Genomic DNA, 10,691 nt, shown 5'->3' with positions numbered 1-10,691 from the left:
GGAGAGAGAGAGAGGGAGAGAGAAACGTTTTCTCTGCTGCAGGGAAAAATATCTGGAAAAAAAGATCTGATCACAAAAGTTGATGAAGATTTCTGGTCTAAAATCTGCTCTATTGATTTGTTTATTTATTTATTTATTTATCTGTGTAAAAGCTGGTGCAGGTCATCCCCGTAGCGAGGTCTCTGATTGGACGCTGAAGATAGAGGAGGAGTTGGTGATCTCAGTGCAGAACAGGGGCAAAGAGAGGGAAAGTGTCACTCTACCAAAGGAACGCTCCGGAGAGCAAATGCCTCCTGCCTTAGACTCCTGCATCATCTTCTTCTGCTCTCTGCGTTTATCTGCACATCGGCTCATCGTTCGCATGCTGCTCTCATCTCGTCATGCATGAGGAGGACACGGTGTGTGGGGGTTAAATAAAAGCTTTCTGTGAACTCGAAGATGCTACAAGAACCTCAGTGCATGAAAAAAAAGCAGCTCTTTAATGGAGATAGAGAAGGAGGACACATAAAAGAAACTCTGGGCATAGAATAAATGTAAATGAAGATGGAAAGACTGTGGTGAAAAGCTCCTGCAGATATGAACATCTCTGGGCACCACGGGCTGCACCATGCCCACCGGAACCATAGCCTGGGTGTGCAGATTGGAAACAAAGCCGCTGGCGGGGAAAGGAACTCTGCATCCGGATGCTACGAACAGCTGCTGATCTCCACCGAGGTCTTCATCACGCTGGGGTTGGTCAGCCTTTTGGAGAACATCCTGGTTATCGCAGCCATCATAAAAAACAAGAACTTCCATTCACCCATGTATTTCTTCATCTGCAGCCTGGCGGTGGCTGACCTCCTGGTGAGCGTATCAAACGCGACAGAAACGGCCGTGATGGCACTGATCACCAGCGGAAACTTGACCATCTCTGGAGACATTGTAAAAAGCATGGACAACGTGTTTGACTCCATGATCTGCAGCTCTCTCCTGGCATCTATTTGGAGTCTCCTGGCCATCGCTGTGGACCGCTATGTCACCATATTCTATGCCCTGCGCTACCACAACATCATGACCCAGCGTCGGGCAGCGCTCATCATCGTATGCATCTGGAGCTTCTGCTCAGCGTCTGGCGTGCTCTTTATCATCTACTCAGAGAGTGCTACAGTCCTCATCTGCCTTATTAGCATGTTCTTCACCATGCTGGCCCTCATGGCCTCACTTTATGTGCACATGTTCCTCTTGGCGCGGCTTCACATGAAACGCATCGCCGCCTTGCCGGGGAACGGGCCGGTGTGGCAGGCGGCCAACATGAAGGGCGCCGTGACGCTGACCATCCTACTCGGAGTATTCGTGGTGTGCTGGGCACCATTCTTCCTCCATCTTATCCTCATGATCTCCTGCCCCAGGAACCCATACTGTGTCTGCTTCATGTCTCACTTCAACATGTACCTGATTCTGATCATGTGTAACTCGGTGATAGACCCACTCATCTACGCCTTCAGAAGTCAGGAGATGAGGAAGACCTTCAGGGAGATCTGCTGCGGCTGGGCTTCGGGATGGAGCTGCAGCTGGAGTTGCATTGGCTTCAGTGAAAGACTTAACAGCTATTAACCATGATGTTTTTTGGTGGCTGCATTTTGAAGGCACTGATGTTTCGCTCAATGTTCACGGCTGTTTGTTGACCTGAAATCATTAACCGCTTCAGATGACTTAAATTTTCATCATCACCAATAGCAGGGTTGCAGTTCACTGATGGACAGAATCGTACATACCCTCATGACTGAAAAGACAAAATCAATGCAATCCTGCAGGGAACATCTGGAATCAAGGAATTTAGAAACGATTCTATCGATCGTGGTGATGAACAACCAGCTCCATCTCAGTGCCTCGATAACGGCTGGAGACTCCTCCCTGCTCTGCTGCGTGATTCGTGCTCATATTCCTTCACGTATTCTCATGTAGGACGTGTGTGGTGATGTGAAATAAATGTGATTCTCTGGAAGCTGTTTTGTGATATTGCTTTATCTAACTGTGATATGTAGAAGTTGGTGTTTATTTCTGCACATCAGGCTGATGTTCGCATGTTAAACCCGTGTCAGAAAGCCGCAGGAGAAATGTAAATAAATCAATATTGATCACTTCCTGGACTACATCTCTAGAGCTTCATTTTAGCTGTCAAACCGGTGCAGATGCACATGAAGAAATAATCCATTATGTTCATTTAGTCACAAAAAATGTGAATTGAAGCTGGTGATAATGTTCAGGAGCATCCTTCAGATCTTTCTACATCTCTACAGCTGTTACACTAGCTGGACAAAAGTATTGGGACACCTGAGTTTTCCAGCCATATGTGTTTCTTTAGCAAACTAGGAGACCCAAACCAGTTCCAGCATGACGATGCCTCTGTGCACAAAGCCAGCTCCATGAAGATCTGCTTTCCATAGGTTCAAAGTATTTGGTAGATCTCCTGCTGTAAAGCTCCAGCCCTATTGAACAACTTTGGGATGAATGTGAACGCTGCACCCCAGGAGCCTCCTCACCTTCTCACCTACATCAGTACTTAACTTTACTAACACACTTGTGGATAAATGAGTCTACTGGAACATCTCCACAAGATCTACTGGAACATCTTCTCAGAAGAGTGGAGATTATTATCAAAGCAAATGAGGATTGAATGTTTAAAAGGGAGCACATATCAAACTTATGGTCAGGTGTCCACAAACTTTTGTCCAAACAGTGTACATGAAGGACTTAAAGATCTTTTCTACAAACAGATGCTGAAACAATAATAAAGTGATTTTATAATATAAATATTGAACAACAGAAATTTCTTTTTTATTTAATATTCATTTAAAAACATTGTGTACTTTTTATCCATTTAGTTCGATTTAATGTTTTAGAACAAAAAACAAAACAAAACAAAAAAACAGAGAACTTCATCTCTAGCTGTTAAGAAACACTGAGACTGGAGACTCCTTCCATAAGCGTTAAATAAATATCTCTTTTTACAAAAAAGTCCATTCGTGTCTCTTCACCAGCTCCACGTTGACACCAAAATCAGGCTCAGTTACATCAAAACACTACCATGTTGCTGAAACTGTTGCTATAGAAACAATCATGTATGTCATATGTTTCAAAACCTTGGTCCTTAAGAACCTGCTGTCCTTCACGTGTCAGTGGTTTTTACCTGCACCTGATTCAGCTAATCATCTAATTAACTAATCTAATTAACATCCAGTCTGAGTGCAGGACCAGAGGTTCTACAGGTCCACAGGGTTGGGAACATGTGCAATGTGATGATCTTTCTATAGTAACATCTGTATAACAGGGACTCGAACATTAAACATGATCATGAAGACATTTTTGTATTTTGTTCCTTATTCCCAGGTTGTCTCAAGGATCCAGAACACTCACAAATAAGACCTTCAGAAGTTTCCAAAACCTGCATACAAACTGTTACCAAATAAAACCTTGAATTTGATGTTTTGTGTCATTTTGTTAAAACAAGGATATAAAATAATTTTTTAATGGAAACCTGAAGACCAGAAACATCTGCACTTCAATGTTCAGCCACGAATCTGGGTTTCAAAAGACTCCAGAAAACAGAGGGACATTCTGTACGCCCTGTTACAAACATACAAACATTCAGAACGAGCGTGTTCTTATAAGCATGAGATCTGCAGGTGCACTACAATCAGAGATGCTGTTATGGGAAACTAATCAACACCTCACAACCAATCAGAGCCCAGAGTTCAACATCACTGCAGGAAGAACAATTTTCACAAGATGTTCCACATTTACAAATGAATATCAGAGTTTATTCTTTTTTCCTCTTTATCTCCACCCACGTTCTCTCTCACTCACTATACTACAACAAAAGTTCTCTCACACACACACACACACACACACACACACACACACACACACACACACACACACACACACACACTGTCCTTCAGCTATTCACTCACTAACAAGTTCTTACTGAGGTTCCTGCCAGCGGTGACCTGTTGATCTTCCCTCTCAGTGCATTGCCTCAACAATTTTCAGAACGGCCTCTAGATGACCTTCAGAGAATGACTGCTGCACACCCACACGGTGATAAACACCACAGCAACACCAGCCTCTGCTTACAAATACCGTTTTATTCCACAGGTTGGAGCCACAGGAGCTCTGTAGTTTCTACTCACTGCATAACACATGACAATGTTCAACCTAAAGAGGTTCTGAAAATCGAACTATTTCTCTTGGGTCTTCCAGAAGACTTTTTTGGGGGGTATTTTTTCTTCCTGGGCAGAAGCTTTTCTTCAAATGTTTGATGAGGCAAATAAGTTTTTTGTAAAGAGTTCAAGATTCAACCTTTAAGAGTTCCACCAGAGAGAAAAGAACATTTAAATTCTAAAAGAATCCCTTCTCCTGGACCTTCTCCATCTCCGTTCCACATCAATCATCTTACTGCTCTCTCAAAGTGAAAACCAAACCACCCGTAATTATTCTAGAGGTTCTAAGAAGATCTTTAATTAAGGGATCCTCTGAAAATTCTTCTACATGGAGCAGTTTCTGAAAGGAAAACACTTCTACACCCAAACTTTAAGAGTTCTGAAGAACCTTTTTCTAACAGTATTATTTTTAAATTGTGTTCGATAAACAATTCCTTTCTTGTTCAAACTGTTGGAAAAGTTCTGAAGTTATTACAGGTGTCATTCAGGGTGGTGTATTTCTCAGGGGTTTTTATGGAACTGTCTCTGATTGTTGTGTAGGATTTATACATTTAACCTTCAAGGCTGTGACTTTCAGTCGGTTTGTTTTTTGCTGCTGTTTTACACAGTTGAAGAAGAACAAACGGCGTGTAGGAGAACCAGGATGCTGTGAACATTATGAAACCCTGATTCCTGCCCTTCACACAGACACGGCAGGTTTCAGTCTGGCTGCTGAAGTCTAAAGGCGTAGATCACAGGTTCCAAGCAGAACGATTCCATTATTTCTGTAGAGCACTGTGACCTTTAATGTGTCCAGACCCAGAGAATGAGCTCGCTGCGTACGAGCTGCACAAGAGCGGAGCTGAGTGGAACCTGGGAGTGAAGAGGGGATCGGAATAATGAAACATCCGGCTTAAAAAGCTCTATTTTCATTTGATGGCGTGTGATGAGTTTGAAACCTTGGATTTGATGAGGGGTCATTACAGGCAGGGGTAGCGCTTAACAAATACTGCAGCGAGGCCCCACACACACACACACACACACACACACACACACACACACACACACACACACACACACACACACACACACACACACGTGGAAAAAAACACAGATCAAAGGATGTGTGAAATGACATTTGGAGATGAACATGTAGGAGTTAATCAGAATAAAAAGCGTGTTTTCAGACACGGCGTTGCTCTGCATGGAGCCGAGGCGTGTCACACGCAGCTCCTGCGCAGCTGCAAATCACAGGTTAGCGCTAATGCATTCACTCGAATACATTACAGGTTACGTTTCCATAGTAACAACGTCAGCCACATTAAATGAATTAAGAAGAAAGCTGTATAATCATTAAAGTGCCTGTAAACACTCATTCCCTCGCCGGACTGCGATTCGTCTTCCTCTTACAAAGCGCTGACACTGGAGACTCCTTCCCGGAAACCAAATTATATTAAAAAAAACGCCCCTGCGAAACGAGTCGTTACCATAACAACCATGATGTATTAAAACATAAACCTACGGTAGTGTCAAAGTCGCTGCCCAATCAGCATCCAGAATTTAACATCTCCTATAACATATACTATAAGGCCAAAAGTATTGAGACACCCGAATTCTCCAGCCATACGCGGTTCTTCATACAAAGTCGGACACACACATTTTTATCGGACGTCTTTGGATGCTGGAGCATGCAATTTTCCCTTCACTTGAACTAATGCTACTGATAAAATTTAAAAAATGTCTGAAATAAGTAAAAACCCAAACAAAGCTTTATGAGAAAATGAGGATTTTGACCCAGACAAAGCGTCTGGGTCATGTTTTCCCCCCAGGCATCTTTCTACAAGCTGATCACGTAAACACTCTGACCTGCACCTCATTCTGTCAACACAGGGCTGATTGCAGCGTGCTCAGAGAGAGAATCACCAGCTCTCGCAGGGAGATGCTGCAGCTCTGACGTGAGACCGTGAGTGGGTGAGGAAGGAAAGAAGAAAAAGAAGGAAGGATGCTCTACATACCTGGGTTTCTTCTATGCACACATTATATATATATATATATATATATATAAATATATATACACGCACACAGACGGAGTCTTCACGCTCTATGTAGAGAAAACGTGGTCCAAATTCATCGTTCTGTAACACGCCCTGGATTTAGACTTCACTGACGGGTTCGCAGGAACTTCGCAGGAACACTCTTCCGCTCCAGAGTTTTCAGATTCAGCTCAAAATCGCTTTATTACACGACTCGTGATTCGCTTCCTACTAAAACAAACAAGAAACTGAAGATCTCAAAATCTTGAGTTCTCGCTTGCTCTCACGCTACAGAGCTCGAAATGAGGATGTGGGTTTTCTGACACATGGCACGCATTGAAAAAAACTAAGTTGAAATAAAACAGGAAAAGGTGGTCAAGCTGAGCTGCAATCATCAACTGGCAACAAACTCAAGTCATGTGACCTTCAGCTCTCGTTTAATCTTCACTGCTGATGATGATGCAGTTTTAACCCTTTTCATTTTCTCTTTTATATTTAGCACCAAAAAATATTCAGATTTCAGCAATACATACTTCTTCTTTTTATTGATATAGTGAATTGTTTTTGTAAACAGAAATGTCTAAATTTAGCATTTAAGAAATGAGTCTTCGGTGTGCAACGCTCTGTAAAAGTCAAGGTTAAACTGTAACTTCAGTCTCTACTTCTTTTTTTCATGTTTTCTCCTGCGTTTAAAATTAACTTCACTAGAAAGAAAAGAATAAAGTTACTACAATGTAATAATATATATATATATATAAATATGTGTGTGTGTGTGTGTGTGTGTGTGTGTGTGTGTGTGTGTGTGTGTGTAACCCTCAGCTTAGAATGCTTGAGAAACCCAACTACGCCACCTAGGTTCTGTCAACACCCAGGACAATAAAATAATTTTAAAAAAAGTTGTTAAGTAACAAGGTTACAAAAACGTGACTTCCCAAAAAACGTGACTTCCCAAAAACAATACAGATTTAGTACACAACATTCTAAAAACAAACATATAGAACAGTTTATCAATTAAATACACACAGTTTAAAATAAATAAATAAAACAGCCGGGACAAAAATCACAGAAAATCAGTCAATTTAATTTCTTAAATCCAGTCACAATCCCAAAGATAAAATAGATATTAAGAAATTGAATTGATGGATTTGGACTGTAGTTAATGTAAACAGTCTGCTACACTGACTCAGGACTACAGTTTGCTCCGATCTTCATCACTGCTCCTCAACATCGTTTATCTGTAATAAATAGACATTCGGTGGAACCCAGATGAGGATGAGGTTCCCTCTTGAGTCTGGTTCCTCTCAAGGTTTCTTCCTTCTGCATCTCAGGGAGTTTTTCCTTCACCACAGTCTCCACCGACTTGTTCATCAGAGACAAACTTACACTTATAAAGAACATCTTCATTTTTTTCACCACATTATCTGTGTAAAGCTGCTTTGAGACAATGTTCATTATTAAAAACTCAAAACTCATAAACATGAATATATAGAAATGTCCCGACTGTGGGACGAATAAATTCAAATCTTATATAAATGCTGTATATATAATGTCTAATATTAATAGCCAAACTTTTAACACTCAGACTATGATGTTTGTGGATGATATTGTGATTTGTGGTGAGAGTAGGGAGCAGGTGGAGAAGAGCCTGGAGAGGTGGAGGTGGAAATGCATCAAGGATCGGCTCTAAGCCCTTTCCTGTTTGCAGTGGTGATGGACAGGTTGAAGGACGAGGTCAGACATGAGTCTCCCTGGACTATGATGTTTGTGGATGATATTGTGATTTGTGATGAGAGTAGTGAGCAGGTTGAGAAGAGCCTGGAGAGGTGGAGGTACACGCTGGAGAGAAGGGGAATGAAAGTCAGTAGGAGTAAGACAGAGTACATGTGTGTGAATGAGAGAGAGGGCAGTGGAGTGATGCGGTTGCATGGAGAAGAGGTGGAGAAGGTGGAGGAGTTCAGGTACCTGGGGTCAACAGTGTAAAGTAATGGAGAGTGTGTTAGAGAAGTGAAGAAAAGAGTGCAGGCAGGGTGGAGTGGGTGGAGAAGAGTGATAGCAGGAGTGATTTGTGATAGAAGAGTATCTGTGAGAGTGAAAGGGAAAGTTTATTGGACTGTGGTGAGACCTGAGATGTTGTATGGATTAGAGACAGTGGCATTGAGTAAAAGACAGGAGGTGGAGCTGGAGGTAGCAGAGCTGAAGATGTTGAGATGTTCGTTGGGAGTGACGACGATGGACAGGATTGAGATGAGTTTATTAGAGGGACAGTGCATGTAGGACGTTGGTGGGAGGTGAGATTGAGATGGTTTGGACATGTGCAGAGGAGGGACATGGGGTATATCAGTAGGAGAATGTTGAGGATGGAGACACCAGGAAGGAGGAAAAGAGGAAGATCAAGGAGGAGGTTTATGGAGGTGGTGAAGGAAGACATGCAGGTAGTGGGTTTGATAGAGGAAGATGTAGAAGACTCGATGATTAGTTTCCTCTATCTGCATGACACGGACTGTTTTGAAGCTTTGGGAGCCGTTATGTAATCGCTTGGATATTTCTACACCTCCTCCACTGTGATTACATTCAGAATTTCCTCCTTTTACTTCTTCAGCATTCGAGAACACAGACAAAAGAAAGAGAGAGAGAGAGAGAGAGAGAGAGAGAGAGAGAGAGAGAGAGAGAGAGAGAGAGAGAGAGTGTAATGTGAGTAAAGATAACACAGAGGTTGGGCTGAGATGATATTGAGCAGCTCGCGTATCTGAGAGCGACCCCTCCGTCCGCTTCACGCAATTAATTACAGCACATAAGTGAGCAGGATTTGAATAAAATTCATCCATTAGAGCGCGTCCGTCTCGGTGTGCGCTGAGGATGGAGTGTTCCAGGTCTTTATCAGCAGCCTGCATGTGCATCATTGGCATTCATTGCAAACACGCTCAGCCTCTTACGCACATGATACGCTCGGAGCTAAACCCCGCTGTTCTAATCCGCCATTAAAGAGGAAGAGAAACTGATGAAGCAAAACTGTCCAGCGCAAAGCTGGTGTGAAGCGACACTGCAGCGTATCATCACAGAACCTGACCCGGGAGATACGGAGAGTCTGAAACCTGCCGCAAAATCATGTTTACTGTTTGCAATTTTATCCAGCTGTTAGCACAGCTGTACTGATACGCCACGCTGAAAGATCCTTTAAGATCCTGATTCTGAAATGTAATAGAACAAGTCTTTCTTTCTTTCTTTCCTTCTTGTCCTCTCTTCTTCTATATATTTTCCTTTTCTTCTCTCACCTTGTTCCTACACACACTTCATGTTTTTCTTTCTGTAATATGTTTTACTCTCAGAGTAGATCATCACGTAATCACCTCCACGAGGTGTCTGGACAGCAGATCCACCAGGTGAGTGAGCGCACGTTCTTTTCGCTGACGTCGTGCCACGTGTTTATCAGATATCCACCAAACCAAACGCCATTCATTTTACTGCTCCAAAATGAGCCTGTGATAAGAGCTGATGAAAACCACTCGAATGCAAAAGGGCAGATGATTTGCAATAGTAACACAATCATGTGACATTTTTGCTGGAATTTCAGCTCCTGTAGTTACAATATTCATTAAATTCCTCGGAATGAAGCACCGAGTGTGTGGAATTTCTGAGTGGAACTTCCATGGATTGGACTTGTTTCAGTAACAGGAAAGTTAATTCAGTGAAAGTCAGTGTCAAAGTTGCCAGCAAACATCTAGATGCATAAAAAGAAAAATGCTGTTCCCCTGGTCGTGATGTTCCAGATGCATCACACCCCTGAGCCATGAAGTTGCTAAGCAACAGGACGTAACATAACTTTGTCTTCACTTGAACATCACACACACACACACACACACACACACACACACACCTAAAATCAGCACATGTAGCACTGTGGACACGTTCAGATTAAGGCCTCCAGCATGGTGTAAGATATAAAAGATCAAAAATAAATCAGGGTTTTGGTTACGTGGAGAACATTTCAGCTCACGTAAACCAATCAAAAGCACAGCAGAAAGACGTCGACGGACTCCGTGACACGTGGAGACGAGCAACACAAACAGACTTCCTGATTGAATATCCCAAATAAACACAATAAATTGGGTGTTGATGAGCATGTGCAGAACATTTACAAAAAAACCATGTGGAGTTCTGTGTGGATTTGGTGACAATGAAATATTTCAAGCAAATGTTTAAGTTTTGTGTTTTAGTGGAGGGATTCAGTCCAAACTGAAGGTGGATGAGGGCGTGGCCTGTGCTTTATTCCTTATTAAAAGAGGGGGTGTGGCCTATGTGTTTTAATCCACATTTAAAAAGGAGAGGGTGTGGCCTCTGTTTTAGTCCCAATTAAAAAAGGAGGGGGTGTGGCCTCTGTTTTAGTCCCTATTAAAAAAAGAGGGGGTGTGGCCTCTGTGTAAAAATCCCAGCACCACCAGGCTGCCACTTCTCACCCCTCAAATGCTCAGTTGCTCTG

The 10,691-nt window shown here is 42.5% G+C and overlaps 2 protein-coding genes across 3 annotated transcripts in view; one reads left to right on the top strand and one right to left on the bottom strand.

Moving 5' to 3' along the window:
- Positions 1–6,643, bottom strand: part of gad3 (glutamate decarboxylase 3) — a 58,931-nt gene extending 52,288 nt beyond the window's left edge. The window contains exon 1 of one of the 2 annotated variants that reach the window (XM_083525815.1): positions 6,193–6,643. The gene's annotated coding sequence lies outside the window, so the exon portion shown is untranslated. The remainder of the gene's footprint in view (positions 1–6,192) is intronic. The other variant, XM_083525814.1, reaches the window with a different exon arrangement.
- Positions 8–3,930, top strand: mc4r (melanocortin 4 receptor). The gene is made up of 2 exons (XM_083526041.1): positions 8–2,334; positions 2,373–3,930. The coding sequence occupies exon 1, from the start codon at positions 577–579 to the stop codon at positions 1,591–1,593; it is 1,017 nt and encodes a 338-aa protein (XP_083382167.1). The 5' UTR covers positions 8–576; the 3' UTR covers positions 1,594–2,334; positions 2,373–3,930.
- Positions 6,644–10,691: the final 4,048 nt, after the last annotated feature.

This window comes from Silurus aristotelis, assembly GCF_946808225.1.
Source record: "Silurus aristotelis genome assembly, chromosome: 22".
In the NCBI taxonomy this organism is placed as follows: Eukaryota; Metazoa; Chordata; class Actinopteri; order Siluriformes; family Siluridae; genus Silurus; species Silurus aristotelis.
This window is presented reverse-complemented; position numbering and strand designations above follow the sequence as displayed.